Here is a 27,946-nt window from a genome sequence, read left to right as displayed (position 1 = left end):
TTGAATGTTTCAGGTGAGTTTTATTTTACAACAGCTTCACACTATAACTCTTTATTATTTTTCCACTGTTATATTTCGTCAGTTATCCAACACAGATCACATCGAACACAAATGAGGTCTAAATTTTGAGTCACAGCGGACCACAGCTTCACATAAAGACAAATCTTCAAAGTTGTGTTGACCTGGCAGGAAAAAAGACAAAGATAAACAGCACAGCAAACATGTACCTGCAATGCACTGCTCGCCTATTAAATATTAACGGCTTCATTTACATTTAAATAAACCGAGCAACCACAGATGGAATTTCCACTGCTGCCTTTTGGTACTGCTGTCATGGAAAGAAGCCGAAAAATCATGCGTCTAGAATGGACAAATGAAGCAATCTCAACCTCCACACTACAGTGACCTGAAGAGGATCGCTCATCAGTCTGGAAACATGATTGTAGCGCAACATTCCTTTCCACGTTCTAGGTTCCTTCCATAAATTCCAGTGTAAACACTTCTGAACGTAAATAAATTAAGTGTTCCTGTCAGTCACATTTTCAAACTGTAGCTGAAGTAGAAAAGGACGGATGAATGATATACAGCACTGAGAAGATGGCGTGGTGATTTATTTTTAAATATATTCATATATTCATTTTCTCGGTGAGGTTGTTTTCTTTTCCCTTCCTAAAAGTCTATCTTTTCTTAAGCTTTTTATTCATCAGCCATCAGACACAGGTGGGGTTACCCAGCCATACTTCTCATGGGTCTTCACCAAACTTTTGAATGTTGCTTCTGCCTCTTTGCGGCTAAAGGCTTTTTTGGATTTGCCAGCTTTTCTACAGATGCGCCCCTGTAAAGAGAATACAAATTTTATTTAGTGCAAGAACAAATATGACAATGTGGTCCCATGTCACAACATTTATCAAGGTCAGCAACAACCTGCATATAGAGATACCAGAAACTGAATACAAGTGATTATACAAGATAACATCCCATGATAATTGGGGATGTATTCAACCCCAGACTCTCTCTGCTCTTTTGCCTATCAACTTTCCTGATTTTAATTTTGCTACATTTTAGGTCAAGCCCTAAACATCCCAGGTCATGCCCAGTTATGTCCATTATTGTTGTGATTCACACTGTCCCCACCCATTTTAATGTACTCTGTTTGGGACTGTCCTGCTGCTAGTAGGAAGTAAGGTTGAAGACACACAGAGCTATTTAGTAGCAGCTACTTGTCACAGCTATTAAACTCCAGAAAGAAACCCTGCCATAGACAATACTGAGAAAAGCTCCTGGTTAAAACACACGTAGATACAGTTATCAGTAAATGATCAGCATTGTCTATTTCTGTAACTGTGACAAGTAGGCACTACTAGTAGCTCTGTGTGTCTTCACCCTCAAGCCTGTTGGCCTAGAGATATGTAATACTGATAAAATATATAAATTGACTGGAAACCTGCAAAATAATGACAAGCTGTTTATAGAACTATGTCTTTTACAGTTTTTTCTCTTTGCTGCTTTATTAAAACCTGAAATTTAAGGCAACACATAAATAACATATACATTTTTACCTCAACGCTAAAATATACCCTTTTTAAAAGTAAATGGTGGAAAATCATATAAGCATAGGACACACTGGACAGAAAAGCATTTTGAGCATATTTATATTTTTGACATGTCATGTTGGTTGCAATGCCAATTTAAGAGTAAATATAATATATTCCTCATTGGAAAAGCCATGGAAGTTATAAATTTGAAAATCACCATAATACCAATCACTTTTTATCTAAAATGACACTAAACCACACATTCACCATATCACAATTAATAAATTACTAACAAATTTATTTACAAGCCATTTTACCAGACTGCTGTATACTACTGTATCTGTAGATTTAAATCAGCAACCAGCCAACCTTAGTTCTAATTCTACCAATAGCTTCATATTACCATATCTGTACACACCAGTATTTATCCATTGACGTTAATAGAAGTATTCACCAAGTTTCTGCTACAATCTCCTTCTCACGCTTAGCCTCTTAAAAATCAGTGAACGCACTATAACTTTGGGGTTGCAGTGGATGGGATGAGGGAAGACTAATATTATTATTATTTATTATTATTTTTCACATCTGTTTATAAGTGTTTAGATTTGACTTTTTTGATTAATTTGTATAATTTATGCTTAGTACAGGGCGGTATTTGGGGGCCCTGTGAGGTGTACATTTGAAGCTTTGATGTGATATACGCCTGTTACAGGGCTCTAGTAGTAACCCTGAAAGGCTTTAATCTTGAAAGGTTTTAATGTAATATATGCTTGTTACAGGGCTCTAATGGTAACCCTGAAAAATGTGCAAATTATAGTTTTGGGTATAAAAGGGAAGTGACATGGGCACACTATACTTCCTCTGATGAAGCACCTAGTGTGCGAAACGCGTTAGGAAGGAGAGAGGGTGCCATGTAGCATGGGATGTACCTTTCCATTTGGTATAGTATGTTTTGTTTTTTGAATTTTTGTATTTAAATTCTGAGCCAATAAATGGTTGTGTTTCTCACTGAAAAATGTGTTTATTTAATGGAAGACTAATATAGCCTATAAAAAACTTTAGGGTTAAAGTGGACCTGTCACCTTTCACAATGCCAAAATAAACTTTAAAAATATAAACTACATTGTTTAAGAACTTATTCTAGATCTCTGCTACCTTTGTAAGCAAAGCCGTTGTCTCCCAACCCGCTGCTGTATTTTTGCTGGGTGTGAGCTGCCATGTTGATCCTCCATCTTTATGTTTCACGTCAGTTCTACTCTGTTTAATATCGCACATGCGCTGTAAATGAAGGGATGCGCATAGTTCCTCGCATCCAAATTGAGAAACTGTCACACTCCTTTGCGAGTCTGTGCGCCCCCAAGACTCACAGGATAGAATCAGCCCATGTAATGTAGAAAGCTCGCTCACAATAGTTAGGCGCGTCTCTACCATAACGTGTGCGCGTTCTCATTAAAGCTACGCGAGACTGATAGCCTGTATAGGGCGGGGGAGAATAGAAGGAGTGGTGACGTAGAAGACAAGGAGACGCCTCTATGCCTAAGGCATAGAGGCGGAGTTGAATACTTTTGATTGACAGGGCATAAAGATAATAGGCAATATCTGGGGAAACACACAGAAAAGAAAAAAAAAAAAAGCGCTGCTTTTCTGCATCTGAACCAGTAGCTGAATTTTCAGGTGAGAGTGACAGGTCCGCTTTAATATAATAGCCAGTGAGTGTGCCATGTACCCCCTCTTGTGATTTACAGATTAAAGAGTTATGTCAAATTTTTTAAAAAACGGCACCAATCATTGCATCTACAGTATCTTGTCAGAATTGTGTACCTGACTTTGGTGTAAACAATAAATTCTGGAAAGGTAGGCAGCAAAAAATATGGCAAACTCTGCCAATATTTTTCTATTTGCACTGCATTAGAAAATTACCCTTTGGCTCTCTTAGCTTGTTCAGTGAGATAACATGATTTTAACATACATATATATTTCTCATAATGATCTCCCACCTATAGATTCAGGACACAATATTTAAATCTCATTTGCCTTCAGGATACATCATCCACTGCTTTACCCACCTTGACAGGAGGCAGATGCTACTGGCATCCACTGCTCCCAGTGGGTGAAACCTATGCCGAGGACTATTGCTGGAAGTTGCTGCCAACAGTTCCAAGCTGTTTGCTATAGTCTGCTGTAAGAAGATGAAGGTAATCCAAATGCCTAAAAAATACTGATGTTAAACAGCTCATTTTGATTGCATGTACTTGAGAACCCCTGCTAATGTTCATTGGTAGCTTTACAAATATCTGAAAAGGGAGCACCATGTCATTTACCTCAGTAGTGGCAATTAAAATGCCCCAAGTTACACTGCCCTCAATAAAACTTCATGAAAGAAATTTAATTCTTACCCACTGGTAAATATATTAAAGAAATGGAGACTATAGAGAAACGGACATTTTTAATTTCTCTCGATTATTTGTGGGCTGGCAGATGATTTTGAAGGGAAAGTGTAAGCGAAATCCTTGCACAAAACCAAATACTGTTATATTCTTTTTAAATTTAGAAATAGTAACATCTGCTCTTTGTTCAGGCTTACGAGTTAGAATGTGTGAAACGCAGATGTTAATATTATAAAAATGATACAACCTATGCAAAACTAAAACAGCACAGAACAAATGTTCCACCAGTGATATGGCACTATTACTGACAAGTCACAAAAATAATCTGTCATTTGTATTTAAAGAGGAAAGAAAGTGCAAAGGTGTGCAGATGTAAATTCAGGAATGGAAAACTTCCTTCCCTCAGAATAAAGAGAGAAGTGAGTGCAAGCTCAACAGCAATACATAGCTCCTTCCCTGTAGCTTTTCATAAGAACAATAAGGGTGAAGACACTAGGGGGCGTATTTATTATGCTGTGTAAAACTAATTAGCCGAAAAACGGAGTAAAAAGCTGTGTAAAATAAATGGAAAAGATCGCCATCTGAACGCCGGATATTACGCTGTTATTTTCCATAAATTCTGGTGGAAGAAAAAACGCATAAAACAATTACGCAAATTTTACGCTGTTTTTACGCCATTTTTACACGGCGAAGCCTGCCGATGTGTGTCAAATTTTCTCGCCGTTTTTTACACAGCATAATAAATATGCCCCTAAGTAGCAGCTACTTGTCCCGGCTACTAAATGCCAGAAAATTCCCTGCCATAGACTAATAATACTAAGAATTGCCTCTACTAAAACACACATAGAGACAATTACCAGTACATGATCACCATTGTCTATTTTTGTAGCCCTGACAAGTAGCTGCTACTAATAGCTATATCTATGTCATCCATTTAGATGGCCAAATAGCATGTATCTAGTTATTTGGTCTAAATGAACAGGTCTTAGATAAAGTGGGGAGCATCTTTGGCCCTTCTCACACATCCAGATCTGCGAAGGTCCCATAAATACCCCAACAAAGGCATCAGAAGATTTGACAGATTGACTATGATGTGATGGAACAGCAAGAACGCCTGGCTAGTGGATGGACAGTAAGGATGAAACTGGCCAAGCCATATTAATGCATGCACGGCCCCCTTTAATATGACTGATTATTATAAGTACTTTGTCCTTGCACGGAATATACAGTCACACATATTTAAAGGAGAAGGAAAGGTAAAAACTAAGTAAGCTTTATCAGAAAGGTCTATGGAAATACAGACATAAGCACTCACAGTAACAGTGCACTGAAACACGGTATTTCTTGTCTCCTTTTTTGTAAACATGTTGTTCGAGTGTCCGAATTCCTCTCTCAGAAAAATCCTTAATTTCCATGGCCAGAGTCTGAGCAGTACTCTCTGCTCTCCTGCTCCCCCTCCCATAAGAATTCATAAAACTCACTCCCCCCTCCCATAGGAATGTGTGCTCTGAGCTATAATGGCTAGACTGGAAACAGAAAGCTATTTAAAATGGCAGCTGCTGTCTTAAACAAACGGAGAAAGTTTCTAGGGCCCTAGCAATGCTTTCAGCAGAATAAATATATTGTTGTAGGTGGCACTAATGTGGCAAATCTATTGGCAGTAATATGCCAAAATGAATTTCCTTCTCCTTTACTGTTGCAGTATACCATCTTTTTTTCATCATTGGTTGTATGAGTAAAGCTTGTGCTAAACATTTTTTATCTCTAATATCTATGGTATTTCTGGCTCTAAACAGGGCTACATTTAAAAATGAAACTACAGCCACATTCAACTTCCTCGTCCCAAGAAGCCAAAGTCAAACATACCAGTAGTCTACTGAAAAGCCTCTGTACAAATAAACCCGTCCCTCCAGCTACAGATTAGCATTTTAGATAAAGAGCAGCTCATCATACAGACGTCTCAGTGGACTTCTAGTTTGTTTGACTTTGCTCTTTAGAAACAGAAAGTGGAATGTGAATTTAGTTTCATTTTCAAAAATACGCACAGTACGAAAACTTAGAACTTAAAATAAGATTTTTTGGTATTCTGAAACAATTGTACTTTGATGAATGTGCCCCTAAATATATTAAACTACTTCAGCTGTATATTTGCGTCCTGTTCCAGCAGGGCATATTTACATATATATTTGATTATTCTTACTCTACAAAAACATAATGTACATACTGGTTAATTGGTTCTTGATAAAACTGACCGCAGTGTGTAGGTGATAGTGTCCTCAGATTGTCAGCTCTGCTGCTTCAGGGACTCATGTAAATTATGAACATTCTCTATAATCTCTATAAAGCACTGCAGAAACCCCCACCCCACTATCTAACTTTAATGAATAAATTCAGTTTGTAAAACCCCAATTGACTGCACATTGCACATTGCATCAGCTCCTGCAAATTCCGCTCCACTGTAAACTAATAAATAGATTTAATAGGCCTAGAAACACCAAGTTAGAAAAAAGGGACAAAGGACAAAGTGTAAATTAAAGCTCACACTACTCAGTAAGATTTGGGTGTAGATTATAAGTGTGATTGCTTAAAACTAAATTTCAATTGATAAAATGTAACTAAAAACCTTAAGTGGAAACTCAATTTATGCTAAATTTATTATTGGTTTTTCTTCAAATTTCTAAATAAATTCTAAAGGTTTGAGTATTAATTAATAATTAAATTTTTTTCATTAATTACCAATATATTCCTTACTACTACCCAACAATCGGGATCAAGGTTGAAATTCTTACAAACACAAATAATTTATTTTGTGTAGTACAATTTTCAATTTAAGAAACAACGTCACAAAATAAATGAGTTCTGTAACAATGCTTTCCAACTTCTTTCATGTGGTGGGCTTATTATCCCAAAGCGCAAGACAAAAGAAGCACAGTGTGGTAAAACGTGGGCATAAAAGACTTTTTTGGACAGCTTTTACTGAGATATTCAGAGTATTTGTTCTTTTTGTTCTTTGCTTTATTATTATAAAATAATCTGTGCTTCATTTTATTATGTTGGTTATTCTCCACACAAATCTTTATAATGGGATATCATTGTATCATTAAACAAAACATTTGACACTGGTAAGGCAGGCATCTAACCTACTGTATGTGGTGGTAGGGATAAAAAGTGGAAAAAAAAATCAAAACAACAACACTGTGGTGCCATGTTTAACATCACTGTGGACAGTAAAAAATTCAGGATATAGAACAAGGAATCACATTCAACAGTTTGTCCTTTAAAAAAGAAACTAAATTTGTAATATAAATGGAAAAAAAAAACTAAACAAATTAACTATGCCCAGTGGATAAACTATGGAAAGCAAAGTTTCCAAGAGAGCAAAATAATGGTTAATTTTGCTTAGAAATTATATCATACCTCCCAACATTTGAAAAGTTGAAAATAGGGACAAAAAGATTTGGCGCGCGCAGTGTGGCAATTTTTTTACCACGCCCACTTTTGTGACCATTCCCCCAATTACCACACCCCATTTTTTTAAATAAAAAATTCACGTTGAAATGGTGGGATCAGACACAAAATGTGCTATACCCTTATATTGTACTACCTAAGGAAAACAATATAGCAACTTCTACATATAAAATACAAATATAGAGAGAAGGCAGTCAGTTATAACTATGTACCAGTTTTACCCCCCATACACAGTGCCCCCATAGACAGTACCCCCCATACACAATCCCCCCACTTGCTCCCCATAGACAGTGCCCCATAGACAATGCCCCAACTGCCCCATAGACAGAAGCCCCCCATACACAGTACCCCCATACACAATGCCCCCAATTGCCCCCATAGACAGTACCCCCATACACAGTGCCCCCAATTGCCCCCATAGACAGTACCCCCCATACACAGTGCCCCCAATAGCCCCCATACACAGTGCCCTCATAGATGCTCCTTCTTCTTCTACTGCTCCTTTGCAGCAGCAACAGGCCCTTTTATAAAGTTGCACCCTGTGCGTACGTTTGACGTCTATACACACAGGCGCAACCTTATAAAAGGGCCTGTTGCCACTGCATAAGGAGCATAAAGAGCAGGAGCGCCCGGCTCAAGCCAGCGCATCCTGCTGTCCTGGATAGTTCAATGAATGTTCCACATTTCTGTAATCTATTACAGAAATGCGGACATTCATTAAACTATCCGGGACAGCGGGATACGCTATTAAAACCGGCACAGTCCTGCAGAAAGCGGGACAGTTGGGTGGTATGTTATATGTTCATAGGTTATTGAAATAAATCTATATATGCAGCATTTTATAAAAAAATTCCTTCCTTACCCAGCCCCTTGCCCAGTTGTAGGTCAGTGGTCTCATTCTTCCTCCTGGCTTGCTATTATTCTTGCCTGATCCTTTTGGTATTTTGCTTCCAGACTGCAATCTGCAGCTCCCAATACCCTGCTTCCTTCTTTGTCCATGCCTTACCCCCAAGACAACTAGACCCAGACATTATTATTTCACCTAAAAGCTAATATTGTCCATTACTTTATTTATTCTCATACTATGGTTCTGTCCATGAGATGTTACCTTGCAATGAATTCATTAACAAATTTTTCAGTAAATTACAGGGATAATTTTGCCAGAGTAAATGTTTTTGTTATTTACTACTACAATATGGCCATACTAAAGATCTAGTAGTATATGTATATATATAATATACTAATAAAAAATATGTTTTCTTCATGAGTGTGTGCATCTCACACCTGATAAATTTGACTGGGTTTGGCAATATAGTAATTTAGACTTTGGGGACATTTCCCTTTAGGATTACCATTATTACAGCAATGTTTTTTTGTTCTTTTCTGGTACACTGGGAAATTAGCTGCCCGCAACAAATCTCCCTTGTCGTGGGCGACTAATCTCCCCGAAATGCCATCCCACTGGCGAAAATGTAAATCGAGGTGACATCTCCCTGTGTGCCAGAGCCCCTAAGAGGAGAAGGAAAGTCATTTTGGCATTTTACCGCCTATAGATTAATGCAAGCTAGAACACTATATTTATTGTGCAGCTTTACCACACCTGAGTAAATAGCCCTATAAACTCCCTGTTTAAGATAGCAGCTACCATTTTTGCTTGATCTTCGTAGCTTCCTGCTACAGATCTAGCTGTTGGTAGCATAGAACAAACATTCTGATGGGAGGGGAGTGAATTCTTATGAATTTTAATGGGAAGAAGGAGCAGGAGAAGGGAGAGAGGAAAGAGCTGCAAAGACTCCAGCCCCATGAATGAAGAATTTTTCTGTGAGCGATACCAAAGTACATGTATACACAAAAAAAGACAAGAAATCCTGTGTTTCTTTTGATAGAGGAGTGCAGTGTTTCTGTGAGTGCTTATGGCTGTATTTACATAGACCTTTCTGATAAAGCTTACTTAGCTTTTACTGCTCCTTCTCCTTTAACTCACAAAGGCACTGTGTCTTGATTACACATTATTTTTTCTTTTCTCTTTGTATGTATATTTTTTGTTACTGTTTTGTATTAAAAGCAATAAAAAGATTATAAAAAATATCAGTGTGCCTTATTTGTAAATTACTGTATATACCAAACTAGAGAGAACTCAAGGCTGAATAGAGAGAGTAAGTGCTGCAGTTCTACTTAATACATTTTCCTGCTAATTTTTTTCCTAGATTTTCACTTTTTAAGTAGGCTAAAAGTAAACTATAACCTACTGTTTGGAAGGTGGGACATTTTTGAATAATGAAGTCATAATGTACCATTAGCTGAAAAAATACTGAAGCAACTTGATTATATTGTTAATGGTAAAGATTTAGCTATAATCCACTATAAGTACTTTTGCTTGCAGGGTCTGTTATATTACCATATAAAGACATCTATGGAGCATTTGCTAAGGCTCATGTCGAAAGAAATTCTTAGAGGGCTAAATCTATTCTCTTGCTGGTCAGGTCTAATACATATTATTTGCCAGTAGACAGTATTACCGCCTACCAAGGAAGCAAGAAATCAATCTACTTATTGTGTCTAATGAGTACTTTTACGGCACAACAGAAAATACCAGCAGTTATATTTATAGCACAGATATAAATGGAACTGTGAAATGCTGGTTATAGTGACTGAAAGCGCAACATACATAACCAGTCACAAGATTATTGCTGCAGTCCTGTATATGTATAACAGAATCGGTCGATTTCAGCTCTTGCTTGAGGTACTATTGGAATAATCATGGATGCCAACAGAGGGAAAAAAAGCAGATTCACTTGGTGGATAATGGCATCAGTAGCTGCAGGCTCAACTGTGACAAAGATCAAGCCTGCAGTTTCTTCAGCCTGTATCACATATCTTAGAGAAACTGCAGTCAGCAGGCTGACTTATAAAAAGATTAGGCTGCAGAGAAATGTCAAAAACCCAAGTCAAAAGTCAGTATAAAATCAGTATTACAGTGTTATGGAGGAAGAGCAGATCATCTCAGGAGAGAACACTGGGTAACAAACAAAAAAGGAATATTAGGTACAAACAGTAGGTGTTGAATATATACCATCACGTGTCAGGCATGTGTCCCCTAAAAACTTTGTCTCACAAACATAAGAAAGTCATTTTTATTTTGTGTGTGGCTGTTGCTGCTGCAAAAAAATATATATATACACACATACATATATATATATATTAAATCAGTGTTCTATATTTAAAACTGAAAAGTAAAACCATATTTTTTTGGGTGAAAGTAAGTTAAAAACACGACTATGAACTCTGTGATTATGAAGTTGAAGTGTTAATGATAGGATTGGCTTGGGAACTAACTGACTCAGTGTATAATTAGGCTAGTAGCTGAAGTAGTTGGCAGAGATCTTCTGGTACAGAACAATATGATCTCTCTGTCTGTCCTATGAGAAAGTAATATCAGCTTTGTTGAAAGGAAGGAGACAGCCCTGTTGCTCAGAGACAGAGCATGTTCTAAGGCGACCAGTCAGCCATGTCACCTGTAGGGTAGAATGTGACAGAAGATATTCATGCTGCAAAAGGTCACAAAGGCTAAGGCTCCTGGGTTTCATGTAAATACAATTCCCATCTCAAAGACATTGAATAACTCTTGAACTAAATATTTTATATTTTATTAATCTGTGTAATGAATTGTATACTAATTTTGTATTTTTGCATGTTTACTATAAAAAATATTAGTGTTAGGTTCTAAATAATGTGATTGCAGTAATAACTAATTTATTCACATTATACTTGTCATTCCAGAGCTAGTTGGAAACATACAATATGCCCTTTACACTTTGCTCTTGTTATATAGTAGATTAACAGTCTAAAACTCTCAGTGTGTTGCAACACAGAAACAGGGATGGGGCCAAATTTATACATATGGCTGATGGTGAGTAAAACACATAGCTGCAATGTCATCAGTTGCAACAAATGAATCAATGCAATTTGGCCATTCATGTGTGGATGAAAAAAAAAAAATAGCAGTTAAATTGTATGTGAGTAGCCTCTATGGTTGCCACCTTTTTTTTGCCTTTGTTCCCTATTAATAATATTGACATCAAGCTTCATTTTTACTGGCCAGGCTGGTAAAATACCAGCCAGGTAACCCTATTAGCCTCATATCTTTAACAGAGAAACTGAAGGCATCATGTGTGAGAACTTTTTCTTTTTTACAATATGGCACCCATATGTGTTTCTAGAAGTTTTTACAGATTCTTCTGATTCCTGCAGAGTGGGTAAGAGATTATTACAGCCACAGTATAGCACATGGATAATTAGTACCTCTCTCTAACCCTAAAAGATTAGTTTAAACTTCTCTCTGAACTAAAGCACACTAAAGTACTCTAGGAATAGGGAAGGCATACCCACAGTGAGCCATTTCATCTCACTGTAGTATACTATAAGGGGCACATTTATCAAAGTACGATTGTTTTCAAAGGCAAAAAAAAATTATTTTTTGTACTGTTCATATTTTTTGCGACTTTTTCGTTAATTTGCGTGTCTTTTTCGTACTTTGCGACTATTTGTGCGACAATTTCAATTGTATCGCGTTTGTCGCGCCGAGTACGAATGTTTCGGATTCATTAACCCTTTTAGTGCCACAGGACGTAGAATCTACGTCCTGTGTATCAAAGTGCCTAAGTGCCACAGGACTTTTCAAGCTGCTCCTTCGCTCCCTAGCCCCTAGGCAACGAGCACAGGGGGGGAACGAGTGGCCCCTGGGGCGCGATCGCCCAGGGGCCCCATAGCACATACCTGGAATCCACGTGGCTTTCCCCTGCAGTGCCTCTGCCTTCTCCAGCTTCCCCCTCTGCCCCCCACCCCGCTTCCTGCACCCCCTCACATGGGCTGCTGCTGCTGTGCCTGCTCGTGTCTCTTCTGCAGATCTTCAGTTTCTAGACCCCAAGTACACACACAAACACACACTTATTACACTAATACACACTTATACTTACACACACACATACATTTTTTGGGGGGGGTTGGGGGGTTTTACACATTCACAGCACTCACACTTACTTGCACACACATGCACACAAAACACATTTTACCTAATGTACACACTTACTTACACACTTATGTAATTTTGTAATTTTTTTTTTTTATCGCATCGTTTTTATTCTTGCCTGAAAATTTTTTTTTATTGCCATTGCGGATAGCGTATTCGTTAACTGCACTATGCAATACCTTTTTGTGTATTATTTTGGTGTTTCTACTACATTTTCTGTGATTTTGGTGCATTTTTAGGTATTTTATTGCATTTTTAGCCATTTTTATTGCATTTTCAGTTATGCATAGTCTCTAAATGCCACATACAGTGGTGATCCTATGCACAATGGGCATCAAACTGTTCAGTGGACCCTTGGCTTTCATATTTAGGGTGTGTTTTCTTGGTACCCAATGTTATGTGGGAGATAAGGTGCTTGAAAGTGGAAGATTTGATGTGATTTTCAGGTATTTCACCAAAACTTGCAATTTTGGGAAAGCATTGTGACTCTGTAGTTTGGAGTAGAAAGACATGGGTACCAATTTTGAATTCGCCAAAATGTGTACTTTCCAAAAATATATGGTTTTGTGGGGTCAATGTATTTTTTTGTGTTTTTACCCTACAGAAAATGCAGTAAACGTGTTGAATTTTCAGTAGCTAAAGAGACCTCTGGGGAAATTTCTATGCACTAACTTCCTTATGGGGTCTCTAAATGCCACATACAGTGGTGATCCTATGCACAATGGGCATCAAACTGTTCAGCGGACCCTTGGCTTTCATATTTAAGGTGTGTTTTCTTGGTACCTAATGTTATGTGGGAGATAAGGTGCTTGAAAGTGGAAGATTTGATGTGATTTTCAGGTATTTCACCAAAACTGGCAATTTTGGGAAAGCATTGCGACTCTGTAGTTTGGAGTAGAAAGACATGGGTACCAATTTTGAATTCGCCCGAATGTTTACTTTCCAAAAATATATGGTTTTGGGGGGGTCAATGTATTTTTTTGTGTTTTTACCCCACAGAAAATGCAGTAAATGTGTTGAATTTTCAGTTTCTAAAGAGATCTCCGGGGCAATTTGTATGTACTAACTTCATTTGGGGGCTTCTAAATTCCAGATACATCAGTGATCCTATGCACAATGGGCATCAAACCGTTCTGTGGACCCTTGGCTTTCATATTTAGGATGTATTTTCTTGGTACCTAATATTATGTGGGAGATATGATGCTTGAAAGATTTGAGCGATTTTTTAGAATTTTCTTAATTTTTTAATGCTAAATTCAATAAAGCATTGCCGTTTGGTACTTAGGAGTTGGAAGACATAGTTACCCATTTTGGATTCGTCAGAATGTGTACTTTTCAAAAATATATGGTTTCCTGGGGTAAACCTAATGTTCCTGGATTTTTGGCTTTGGAATCTAAAGTATGTCGTATTCTGCTGTAATGCTTTGAAAATTTAGTAATGTACTGCTGGGAGTTTTTGATCTATAGAAGTCAGAAATCTCAATAAAACTATACATATCAAGTATTGGCACGTTCGGGAGATATGAGGCTTTTCAAATCAGTTGAAATTTTGTCCACAAAATAAAATATGTTTCTGGTATAAATCCCTATATCATGAAAAATAGTATTTTTTCTTTTTTCTCTTGTATTTCAAGCTCTAAATCTTGTTCCAGAAGTGGAAATACACAAAAACTCAGGCAGATTTGGAAAGCTCAGGTTCTCCGGAAAAAAACAATATATAGTTTGCCTACCTAAACTTAACCCTTCCCCCAGTAAAAGCCCCTAAATTGAGAGAGCACAGAATGCTTACAAAACGTCTGGCACTGAGGGGAACCGAAATGTCAAATTCTGCTGGCACTTAAAGGGTTAAAGCTTCGTTATTGTGACTTTCTTTGGGTCAGGTTGGAGCTGCAGCGTGCCATTGAGTCCTATGGGAGGCTTCAAAAAACATGCACAGTCAGAAAGGTTTTCCTGCCATTTATGATCATTCAGATATGAAAATTTGGACTATTGGATCGTCAATACGATATTATCGTGAATATTACGATTTTTTCATAAGCATTTTCGTGACATTTCCGATCATCAGAAACTATCGTATCTAATGCAAATTTTACCCATTTCGGGATTCAACTCGTACTTTGATGCATCTGCCCCTAAATATACTTAGGAGCACATTTACTTATCCACGAACGCTCCGACCGTTCACTCGATCAGTTCTGTGACTTTTTTGCCGCTTGTGCGACTTTTTTGTATTTATAGTGCGAAAATATCGGATCGGTTTTGCCGCTGTTTACAATTGTTTGGTACGAAAATTTTGTGACTTTCGGATCGCCAATACGATATTATCGTGACTAATACGATTTTTCTGGAAGCATTTTCGGGATATTTGCGATCTGTTCAAACCTAACAATTACTGAAAAAATTACTGAAAATGCAAGGATGCACTGAATATGTCCAGAGTGCTCCTCTGTGCTTCTAAGTATTACTCTCTAGTATCCACCTAATTGTATTCCTGTAAAGATGTGTAGCTTTGGTTCTCAATAATAAAATGATAAATGTTAAAGGCTCATATAATAAATGTCAAATATTGGGTTTTTTGTTACTGGGATAAAGAACACCCAAAAATACCACCTAATGGCCTCATAAAAGAAAAAAAATAATAATTAGGTTTTGTCCAGTTTTAAGCCGGGTATACATGTACAGATTTGCTTATTTTGCATCTTTTCCTGATATGGCCACCTATGAGTTGGGCTAAATTTAGGCTAATGTTCAGACACATCAAGAAAGTACTGCATCAACGGACCTATATAATCCTCTCCTAGTGTTGCCACCCAGCCTTTATTTTACTAGCCTAGCCAGTAAAACACCTGCCAACTTTTGGCAAACCTATTCTCGCCAGGTTTCAGGGCTAATAGATATCTGGATTTCAACAATATATTGTGCCAGATTCATTACTTCATGGTTTAAACACATGAAAACTTATATGAATGATTTAATTGAAGGAAAAAAAAAATTCTCCTAATTCAGTTCCATTTCTTCCCATTCACCAGACGTGCAAAGAATACCAAGTGGCAGATATCACTTTTAATAGCAATAACATTGGATTGATTTTAAAGTTATATGTACCTGTAAAATGCAATCAAGGGAGTGATTTTGCATTATAGATGGATCTGTAAAGCACAAGCAATCCAAAAAGAAACGGAAGCAATTACAGGCATAAGTGTGTGTTTATGCTCTAACCTATTCTCAGTAGGTTCTAAGTAACTTCTACGGAAATACAGACTTGTGCAAAAAACTTTGAAATCAATTTAAATATGTAATTAATGTATATTGTAGAGTAGTTTAGAGAGAAACAAGCTTTTACCACTTAAAAGACAGGGCCATTGGAACAAGAACAAAAAAAGCATGGGGGGATTTAATTTTTTGTTTGGCATCCCCCAGTTATTAATATCAATTACTTTGTTCCCCAGACAGGATCTTCTTCATTAAACCTCACCAGCTTGGGTTTCTTTATGTCAAAGTAATTTTAGCTTACTCTCCCTGGGATACCCTGTGTTGCCTAGGGAAAAAAGTAACTCACTTTATTCACTGGGGGTGCCTAACAAACTGGCATCTTCCAATGCCCTTTACAATACTATATTTGAGTTTATATCTTCTTAAATATATTTTGTCACCTTGTATAGAAATCGCAGCTTTAATCCCTTTTGAGAAGTATAAACTAACTATGCACACTGTTCAGAAGTGATTTGGCCCATTCTTCCAGACAGATTCTTAGTTAGACTGTGATTATCTGCATTTTTGTTCTTGGGTCACTCTAGTGTTACTTTTTTTAACTGTGGGTCATTACAGTTTTTAGGTTAATGTAGTTTTACTTTACTGTACATGACTAGCAAAATACATTAGAAGAAGGGATTCCTCAAGAGCAATGGCCTGTAACCTATTGGTCAGAGGGTTTCTTAGTATGGTTACAATGTTCCTTGCATCTGAAGCGAATAGCTATGGTATATTTTTTTCTAATGGTTGCTTACTACTTAAGACAAGGGTTGATGTGTTAAAAGGACTGCCATTAACAAAAATCTGTGTTTTAATATATTACTTAAAAACCTAAGGACTATGTAGAAACATGACCAAAGCTTGCTTATGCACTACTAAACCATAGTAACCAATCAGATATTTACTTTTAATAGTCTACCTGCACTAAACCTGTAACGTTAACTACTGATTGACTAATATGGGTTACAGGCCCAGGTCAAATGTTGCCTTTTACCAGTATGGGAAGCAGATAAAGGATAGATGCCAAAGTCACTGAAATGTTCCATAGTGTCAGGAAAATATTAAAGGAAAACTAAAGATTAACATGGACATATGTTTGAAATACTACATATACTACACAGTCAGAAAGTAGCTGTCCCTGTGGAGATGCCCCCAGTAGCCCCTCAACTTTTCTGTTGATTCATAGAGCGTGCTCTTGGCTGCTGTCAATTGCCTAAACCTAAGGACTAATTGACAACTTACAGTAAATATAGTCACAATACAAGGCAAATCAGTTATTAAAGGAGAAGAAAATAGATGTGACAACTTGCTAGAAATGTCAGTCTTATTGCTTACAGCCTACCCAGAGTCAGTGTTCTTTGTCTTTAAAAAGAGCATTGGCTTTGGCATATGGCAAGTCTAAACTTATGAAAAGACTACCTGGGAGCATGGGCCAAGATGGCAGCACCCTGCTGTGCATGGTTTGGAGTGGGAGGTTAAATAATTAGGGTAACCTCCCAGTAACTTTACATTTCCTTTTCATTAAATTGCGTCTTGAAAAAAATATCTGAAAAATCTTATTCGTGTGGCTGATATCCACTATTTATCCAGTTGACATGGTCGCTTTGATTAGTACTTCCAGATGATGTTGCAATCTTTAAAGGTCCTGAGAATAATGAACAAAGTGAGATATGACTCAGACAGCAGATTAACAGTCTGCAAGGGAATGTGTGTGCATGAGTATCTTGGCACAATAATCCCAAGAGAGAATTGTGTGTCACTAGAAAGCTGTTGCATGATCTGTGGGGAAAAGTAACCTGTGCTTTTGGCACAAGAGCATCTGCTTTGCACAAGTCTGTATTTCCGTAGAAGTTACTTAAAACCTACTGAGAATAGGTTAGAGCATAACACACATACTTATGCCTGTAATTGCTTCCGTTTCTTTTTGGATTGCTTGTGCTTTATAGATCCATCTATAATAAACAGATGAAGTGAACTATGTGTTTGAGTGCAAAATCACTCCCTTGATTGCATTTTACAATCACATTAGTGCTTCTTTTAATTTTCTTGTAACACTCATTTTTTTCAATCCGATTAGTCACGTGAATTATCACTAACATCAAAGGGTTACATCATTGGTGTAACTGAGCTGCAATATCGTGCATTTTCATGCTTCAGACTTTACATTCCAGAAGTAAATTAGTAGTCCAGTAAGTGACATCAGGTGACTACATACCTCCCAACATTTAAAAATGCAAAGAGGGACAAAAATAAGTGACGCGTATAAAATACTACTCCCATTTTACAAAATTTGGCAGGTCATGTAAAGTTTAAACACATTTCTGGGTTTTATGTGTTATTACAGATTTGCTAATGCAGGTGAAATTGCGCTTAAAGAAGCTTATCTCAGTTCCCCCAAGAGACCTGCTTATCTTACTAGGTACAATTGTATCTCAGTGAAGGTGTTGTCTGTTGAGTATTTTGGGCTTTTTGCCAAAAGCCTACTTTTCTAATTAAGTTTAAGAAACTTTGCATCTTTTTTTTTAGCGTTCAGTGCAGGAGATCAAAGGGAAATGAGGAACTTTTCAATAAGAATCTGGGACTGCAGGCTGAGCTGTTAAAATCTTGACTGTCCCACGAAAAGCAAGACAGTTGTAAGTATTATTATACCATATTATACCACAGATTTTGTTTTGCTAATTGATCTTATTGTGTTATAAACATAAAAATACACTTTAAACACTACAGCCCAGAGCTGTTCATCAAGGCACAGTGTTTTTTGAGTGTCATTTATGAAATACTTCCTGCATTTTAAAGGTGCTATTGGTCCCGTAGGACCACGGCACCCACAGTGCCATTGCCATATAAAATCAAAAGCATCACAGATCGCCCAGGACCACCTTTCATAAATGCGTTTGCACATTTTCAAGCACTAGTAATTTGCTGGAGAACCAATGCTGTATTGATGAAAGTAGTAATTGCTGCAACTAGTAAAAACTCCATGTGTGCCATAGACCATAATAAGTGGTGCAGTTAATATAAGAAACCCTGGGAGGGTGAGGAAAAAACTAGAATTTTTTTTTAACTTCAATGCAGTAAGAAAATTCTTGAGAAAAAAAATCTATTGACTCCAATGCATTCTGTGAATTTTTGCCATTTTGAACATTTTTCTGCGGTTTATAGAAACCTGGTAGTTGCTTATTACTTCTAAACAGCCATTCATAAATTGTTGAATGATTTGGTTTACATTACTACTGGAACATTTATTTGTACTTAAAAACTTAGATACTTACAAAGGGATCCCATTTTCTGGTGCTCATGTGACTATTTCTACTTCCATTCTGGCAGCCAGCAGAAGCCTGTCTTGCTTTATGGCAGAGATTCTAAATAGATTTCTTATATATTTTTGTAGCCCGGATTCATAGCAGGATCCAAACACTTACAGAAAAATATAGTGAATGCAGACCCTATATCTTTGTGTAGTATCCAGATAATTAGAATCCCTGCTTGCTACATGGCCTTACTTATATATTCATTTGTATTCCGGTTTTGCTGATAGACCCAGAGACCAAATCAAGCTTAGGGTTGTTATGGCAAAAAAATGTACTAAAACGTTTCAATGCCAAATAAGAGCTTGTGTTGATTTTTTCTTTCCTGATAAAAACTCACGTAATGACAACTACCTATACAGTACTATGTGGTTTGGCTCTAATATCTATTCACATATTCTAAAAATGTTCTCCTAATTGCCATCTGTTGTCTACTCCAGACCTGCTACCCAAGTAATTGCATCGTCCCCTTATGTTACTTCTCCCAGGCTTTCCAACCATCACAAATATTCTAATGATTTAACCCATTAACTGCAATATAAGACAATAAGATCTGAACTCATTCCACTGCCCATAGGTGAGCAAATTGTAGGTGGCCTTCTCCTTAATGCTTAATTGAAGTAGCTTTCAGTTCTCACTGAACTCAACATTTTCACAATATATTTACTTAAAGATACTCTTTTTAAAGATCAGTTACACACTGAAATACATCTAAATTTCCATATAACTGTGATATATGAATATCCTGGAACCATTCAAGCAAGGGGCATGGTTCTACAATAAGGGGCAGATCTATTTAATTTAAATTCTTGTTTTGGCACAATTTGTTTAAATTTCAGTTTCAAACAGACCCCATATACCTACAAAAGAAGTGTTACAGTCCCCTGCTGTAATGAATTCAATAAAAAGGTACTGAAAAACTGTAAAAAGTACCATTTATAGTACAAATTGACACTGTATGCCTGAACAATAGATTTTAAATAGATGTTTTCATGCTACATATTACTGTATGTCTGGATTTATTTATCTATATGCTACATAGTTCTATTTTAAAGATCTTTCTAATGTTCTTTGTTATTTTTTCCCTCCTGAACTTGTTTCACTCTGACTCTGTAGCCATCAGTAATTAAAGGAAAACTATACTTAAAGGGGTTGTTCGCCTTTACATTAACTTTTATTGTTTTTATTTGTTCAGCAGGTCTCCAGTTTGAAATTTCAGCAGCTATCTGGTTGCTAGGGTCTTTTTTGCCTTTGCAACTAAGCAGTGATTTGAATGAGGGATGTGAATATGAAAAGGAGAGAGAATGAATAGAAAGATAAGGAATAAAAGTAACAATAAAATGACCCCCATTTGGAATCTAAGAAGATGTCAAAAGGGGATGCAAAGATCTCAATAACTATCAAGAATAAATAATGAAGACCAATAGCAAAATTGCTAGGAAAATTCTGTAACATACAAAAGTTAACTTAAAGGTGAACCACCCCTTTAACCAATAGATAGTTTATACCATTAAGTGGCCTATTAAAGAATCTTACCAATTCGGCTCTTCTAGTGCAATAGCGCTCTCTGCACTAACTAGAGATGTGGCCCCTCTTGGACCTGCTCTGACACTAAAGTTGTAAGCGCAGAGCAGGAGGGGGGTCGGAATCAATCAGAAATTTTAGAATGGCAGCACTTCCAGTGTGCATTGTTAATAAAGGCATACTATTAGCTTGCTGAAATTGCTAGTGGAACCCTGGAACTATGTCCAAGCTGGAGGTAATCACAAGGTCTGTTTGCATCAATAAATGCATTTGCCTGTAGTTCATTAGAACAGGCTGGATGGGCACATTTCTGCTCGAGCTGGTTGTTAGGAGCACTTATGGGCACAAGTACCTTTGTGAATGGTGTCTATGCGTGCTGAGTTTTGCACCCATTTTAGGGCTTTAAACTTGTGGGTGATACTTAAATTTGCAAGCTGTTTTTGAGCTGAAACTATTTATTATAGCAAAGAAACTTTAAGCCTCTATTAATATTCATGGCTCAAAATGTTCCCAGCATTCAGGAAAGTGTTTATAAATGTGATAATATTTCATGCTGGGAAGCCATCAGGATTTTGAAGTTCAAATTTAAACAAGTTTGTCCCTAATTGTAATGTAATACAGGTATAGGACCCATTATCCAGAATGCTCGGGACCAAGGGTATTCCGGATAAGGGGTCTTTCCGTAATTTGGATCTCCATACCTTAAGTCTACTAATAAATCATTAAAACATGAATTAAACCCAATAGGGTTGTTTTGCATCCAATAAGGATCAATTATATCTTAGTTGGGATCAATTACAAGGTACTGTTTTATTATTACGAGGAAAAAGGAAATCAGTTTTAAAATTCTGAATAATTTGATTAAAATGGAGTCTATGGGAGACGGGTTTCCGGATAAGGGATCCCTTACCTGTAGATGCTGCCGATACTGTACATTCCATGTGTGACAATGCATTAAATATAATGTCCCTCATGACCTATATAAGCAAAAACTGATTTGGTAAACTTCCCTGTGATATGAGTGGTATCTATTTGCTCAGCAGCTTTATGAAATCTGTATTAAGTGGATTGTTAAAATTGCCACGTGTTTATAAAGTGATTATCTAACCCAAAGGTCAAATGGGGATAAATAGAAAGGGGTTTCATTGAAAGGAGCCTGATGTAAGAAGTGGAGAATGGCAACATAAGTGATAATAATATTCATCATTTAGTTCAGCTGTGTTTTAGAAAATAACAGATACAATGTTGGGATTACTATGGTTTTAGTTATGAAGTAGAGATAAGCAAGGGAAAAAATCTCTTTCATGGTTCTCTAAACAGCTACTGTACAGTAAGCATTTACATATAAAAGAAGACTGTTACTGCCAGAAAATGTTATTTGCAATTGCAAAACAGATAAAACAAGGGTGATGGCACACAGTAAGGGCTCTGGCACACGGGGAGATTAGTCGCCCGCAACAAATCTCCCTTGTCACGGGCGACTAATCTCCCCGAACTACCATCCCACCGGCGAAAATTATGTCGCCTTACATTTTCGCCGGTGGGATGGTAGTTTGGGGAGATTAGACGCCCGTGACAAGGGAGATGTGTGCCAGAGCCCTAAGATTTGTTGCCCCCGATAGCCATCCCCTTCAGTAACATTAGAATCGCCACAAGTATATTATATGACTTGCAGCAAACCACAGAGAATTTTTGAGAATGGCATTTCAACACAATTAAGCTGAATTGCTGCAAGTAATGTGATTCTAATGTTAAAAAAAGGGTATGGCATTTTTTTTGCGCCCACAGCGGCGCAGATTTAACCATGGGCAACAAACTGTATTGTGTGCCATCACTTTTAAATGTAAATATACTTTAAATGGCTCATTTATCACAATGGCAGCCAGAGCTGTGGAGTAAATCCTTTTACTCCAACTCCTCAGTTAACCGCCAACTTCGACTCCTCTGTTTTTAAAGGAAAAGTGACACCAAAAAATAAGAGTATAAATGTAATTAATATACTATGTTCTATTGCCCTCCACTGCTAAAAGTTGTGTTTCCTTCAAATCCCTACTATAGTTTATATAAACAAAGCTGATGTGTAGCCATGGGGAGTGTATCTGTTATTTAACCTGTGCCTTTTCTCCTTTTTATCCTTGTATGGCTGCCCCCATAGCTAAATAGCAGCTTATTGATATAAACTATTGTATATTATTGATATAAAAGGAGGAGTCTTTCTGAAACAAACATGAAACAGTGCAGGGCAACAGTACCTTATATTTTAATTACTTTAATATTCATTTTTTGGTGTTATTGTTGCTTTAATATTCTAATTTATTTTCCATGTTGAGAGAACACAACATACAAGGCATACGCACTACCCTATGGGCCATCCCAGCCTGTCAGTGCCAACATGAATGAGGATACTGTTCAGGTTTGGGTCTAAATCTATAACTAATCCTGTGTCATTGTGGCTTTTTATTTTAATTATTAAAGAAACTACAAACATTCCCTAAACCTAAAGTTTAACAAAATAAAAACAATAAGGTTATAATAGCTCAGCTGGACTTCACACTAGCTTCTGCCTTTTTCAGCAGGATTCAGATTCGGCCAAATCCATGCTCCTGGCCGAACTGGATCCTTAAAATCATGTGACTTTTTGTCTCATAAACATGAAAGTTGAAATTTTTTTACCACATGCAGCACTCTTTGACCCTTCTGCACCCCAATTTACATATGCAAATTAGGATTCGGCTCGGTATTCAGAGAAATCTTTTACAAAGGATTCGGGGTTCGACCAAATCCCTACTACCAGAATGTATAATTTAGATGTGACTGTGTGGTATATTTACCTCCTGTGTTGCCCCCTTAGAAGGGTAACAAGAAGTTACTGCAGACAAAACTGAGCTCTGTGTATGTTTGTAAATCTGTTAGAAGCTTTTGGTTATGGAGTACAGACCACTTCAACTATGGAGACAACAGAGGAGAGGGATGTGTCACCTGCCGTACTGTAATTGAGAAACCCAGGGTACAAAATAGTCCTTGACCTTTTCTGTAACCTATTCCTGTCAAATGCCAATTGCTCACCACATATGTACCTAACTGCAAAGTATCTGGCTGTTTGGCTCATGGAATGAATCATCAAATCACATACATGATGATGGCAATGAGCCATATGTGGAATGCCTAAAAACAAGCAGATAGCCTTCAATTATAACCTTTTGCCTGAAGATGGTATCTTTTTATTGTCAAAACCTTGCTAAAAAGGGTGTTGGCTATGGTAGACACATACACACTGCTTTATTTTTTCATTGTAATTGGCACAAAACTGATATTTTTTAGATGTAAAGATATGGTTTACACGACACATGTGTAGCTGATGGGTGCTGGTGATGCTGCTAGTTATAAAAATAAATGTACATATACTGTTATATCCATTTGCATAACCTTACACATATGTAACAACATTCATAACCATATCAAGGTAGTTGTTATATACTGCTTTGGTTGAGCTGATATAATGAAATCGGATCAACCAACTTTAACCATACAAGGTGCATTTGCATTGCTCTAATGACAAACACATTTCATCATTTTTACTTCATTAAATTTTTGACACCCCCCCCCCCCCAACAAAACCCCACAGTGTTCTTGTATTAAAATTTTAGAGAGGTTAACAATAAGCTAAGTGATACTTTGAAGAGCAAACCTTAGTTTATCAGAGTCATTTTGCTAATGATAACAATTATGAGAAGTATCCCTGCTGGAGCTCAGATGTTTAACATGATCTCCAAGTGAAATTGAGATTGGTATAATATGCACCAGAGATTGTAACAGAGCACTAGGATCTGAGCCAAAATGTAATAGATAATTGCTGGAGATGGAAAGACTCCATGCACTGCCAACATCTGAATGGTGTGTGGGGTTTAAACACATTAACAAACACCTGGAAAACTGGTTTGAATGACACATTGATTTAAATGCTAGGACTTTTTTTTTTGCTTCTGAATCTGAAACTTTTTAAATCATGTTAATCTCATGTACTCTAAGGCATTTGTCTAAACCATGAACATCCAAGGCCAAATACAAAGATGAAGACATTCTCTTCTTTAATAAATGTGTATTACAGCATAGATGCCTAATGGGTATTTCATTATCTACCAGTAAATCATGGAGGTCCTGCATTTCCCACAAATAGTTCCATTACTTTATTATAGGTACTTCCCTTTAATCTGATTTCAAAGAAATCACTAGGATATGGGCATATTTAACTAAACATGGCAATATATGATTTCAGTGGAATACAATAAAATGACGATGTTTTCATGCAGTGTTTCATGCAGTGTTTCAATTGAGGTGATAGATCCCACACTGGTAAATCCTGGACACCCATTTTATAGGTGTATTGTGACATAAATGGATGATTTATCTTTTGGCTTGCTCATATTTATATCCTGACTGGATTGTTTGTGTTATATATTATTATTATAAAGAGGAAGATCTTATGGATGACACCTTAGACAAATGGATGAAGTGGCACAAGGTAGAGAATATGCCTTATTTATGGGCTATCTCTTTACACACACGCACTTGTGCAAATTAACTTACACAAACTTAAAATAAATCCAAGGTTCACATAAAAAACATATTGTCATTATAATAAAGCATCCTTACATATTACTATAAACATTATAAACTGAAATGTGTGTTAAATCAAATATAAAGGGATAAGTACTACATGTCCTGCCTTTCTGCCTGTGTTGTGCCAGTCCTTTTTCTCAAGTTTTGAATGTAACAATGCACTACCAAGTATGTAATCTTTTGGCTGCAGGACCAGTACTTTACGAGCCCAGTTATTATTTTCCACAGCCCTGTAAAATCTTCTGCTATTTATACAACTTCTGAATAGAGGGGGTCGCTCATTCATCTAATAAGCACTAATAAGCATTTGCTTTCCCTTTCACAGAATGTTCTGAACTTTCTCAGATGATTTTTTTAGGACAAGCATAACCTCATTTATGATGAATATATCATTTCCATTATCATAAGAACGGGGGGATACATCCATTTTCACTGTTGATGTTTAGTGGTGTTACTAAGGATGTATTAGCATTGGCAGAATCTCCTGGTACAGCACATTACATATAATAGGTGTCTTTTCTAAAAGGGAAAGGATTAGTGTTCTGTGACTGACCCAATTAACCCCAAAGCAATCAATGTATTTGGTAAGGTTTCAAGGCAGATGTTTATATTCACAGATTGCATTATTACAGAATAATATCCTACACAGAAGTACTAGCCTACAAAAGTCAGTGACATTGACTGAATAAGGGTTTATTTTCCTGTATGACAAGAAATTTTATTAACCAAGCAATTGGTGTCACTGGGTAACATCATGCATGGTATCCACATAAGCCATTTATTTGATAGGTCTATACATCCATTTGTCCATACATAGATTCTGTGAATGGATCAGAAAAATAGGAGGAGGAAATCATATTTTTTCTGTTTTGTTTACATAAACATAAATTACATAAACAAATGTTTCCAGATTAAACATGGGCTTATATTTTTATATAAGAAACTATAAAAAAGGTCAACCACTTTCAGGGATGCCAAACCTGCTTCCTTCCAACAGTTGAAGAGGAGCTGGTTTGAGTCCAACTAGGGAATACTAAGAACTGCACTTTACCGACTGCTAAAAAGACATTATGATGGGCATTCCTGCCATACATACACACCAACAGAGAGGTGTCTGTTGTCGGTTTAATGCTTACCTGTCCCTTGACAAGACTGGCAGCGAATTGTCTCATCACTGCCTCCACCGTGTAGGCACTCGACCATCCTCTGGGGGTGAGCAGCTCCATGCAGATTGCCCCACCATCCAGCACATAGCCATTCTCCAGCCTGGGGCTGAGCACCCGCATAAAAGGAGGAGAGAAGGGGAAGTTGTCCGGGAATGTCAGGTTGAGCAGGATATACTCTGTGTTGGTCTCCTTCATGTCCTGCCAGAGGGTGGAGTCCTTGTCCACCTGGTGCAGTTTGACATTCCAATCGAAGAGGCTGTCATCCACCAGCTCCACAGAAATAAAGTGATCGTTCAGCTTGCGGATGTCTTGCAGCTCTTTCATCAGCCTTCTGCTCCTCACCTGGGTGCAATGCTGCCGATTAGGGGGCACCAGGGGTTGCAAAGAAGACCCGCCGCTTTGTTTCCCACCTACCCCTCCATTTCCCGCAACACCTCCTTGCTGTTTGGACTCCTTAGTGATGGTCGGGGTGCTCGTCTCTCTAGCGCTACTCTTTTCTTTACCCCCAGCTATACAGTGCTTGTCCTTGTGGGCCTGCTCAGCCTTTTTGCCCTTGATCTCAGGTTGGCCAAGGATCCCATCAGTAGTTGTTGTGTTATTGCTGCTGCTGCAGCAGCCGCTGCTGCCTCCCCCACAACTCCCACCACCACCTCCTCCTGCTGAGCCTCCTTGCTGCTGCTGCTGCTGCTTGTTGCTGCTGTGCTTTCCCTTGCTACCCTTCAGCGACCCTTGCTGGCTGCGATTATGATGATGATGATGCTTAGGGTCTTCCGTATCCCTATCATGAAGACGAATCAGCCCTATTTTCCGCAGCAGAGTAGCCATTTTCTAGGGTCTTTTGATACCAACCTGCTTTCCTCTCTTTCACTATCTCAGGGCAATGAAGGAGTGGAACAGTGCACAGCAGTCTAACAGCGCTGAATGCGAGCCTTGCCCAATGCGCTTTCCTTAACTTAGATCGCACCTGGCATTGCAGTAGCAGTCAGACGATCAGAGGCAATCCATAACAATTTCCCTGTTTATACACTGCATAAATCAAATTGTAGCCTGGGACTGCGCAGCTGAGGAAGACCAAGCAGGTAAATGCAGACAGAGTGATTCATGAACACTGGGGAAAGTAGATGAGTCTGTTGTGACAGCAGGGCTGCCTTGCTTGGCTGTTCCTCAGTGGATTAATCCCCATTCAGCCTACTACAAACCTGACTCCCTTTTCCTTTTCGTGATCATCGGTGGTGGCAGCTTAGCAGGATCCCTGTATCAAACACACTATGGCAGCCCGACTCTCTCTCTCCTTTTTTTCTGCAGTGCTCCGATCTCTCTTTTTTTCTACTCTGCTCTGTTTTCACCTCCTCCTGGTGCAGTGAAATAGTACTGATCGCCTGCCAGCCCTATCCCTTCTGTCTCTTATCTGCAGACCTCACAAAAGAGGGGGGAGGGCTGCTGTACAAGGAGGGGAGGAGGGAAGGAACACTGCAGCTCACATGGAAGCAGCAGGCGAAGCAGACACACGACTGGATACATTAGAATTAAAAAGGTCCTATGATTAATCCACTGGCAACTCCCATTATTCAAAAGAGCCCGGTCTGAACCGCCCCTTTCGCCTATCATTCCCCCATTCATTACCTGTGCTGCATCTCAAATAACTGGGTCTGCAGCT

The 27,946-nt window shown here is 37.8% G+C and overlaps 1 protein-coding gene across 1 annotated transcript; it reads right to left on the bottom strand.

The window, feature by feature from the left end:
- Positions 1–27,793, bottom strand: ube2ql1 (ubiquitin conjugating enzyme E2Q family-like 1). Its single transcript, XM_002933118.4, has 2 exons — positions 26,260–27,793; positions 1–835 (listed from the first exon to the last, which is right to left on the bottom strand). Exons 1-2 carry the CDS (start codon positions 27,112–27,114, stop codon positions 704–706), a joined length of 987 nt encoding a protein of 328 aa, XP_002933164.1. The 5' UTR covers positions 27,115–27,793; the 3' UTR covers positions 1–703.
- Between the last annotated feature and the right edge of the window lie 153 nt (positions 27,794–27,946).

The sequence above is a fragment of the Xenopus tropicalis genome, chromosome 6 (genome assembly GCF_000004195.4).
Source record: "Xenopus tropicalis strain Nigerian chromosome 6, UCB_Xtro_10.0, whole genome shotgun sequence".
Classification (NCBI taxonomy): Eukaryota; Metazoa; Chordata; class Amphibia; order Anura; family Pipidae; genus Xenopus; species Xenopus tropicalis.
Note: the sequence above shows the minus strand (reverse complement) of the source record. Positions and strands in the feature narration are given on the sequence as shown.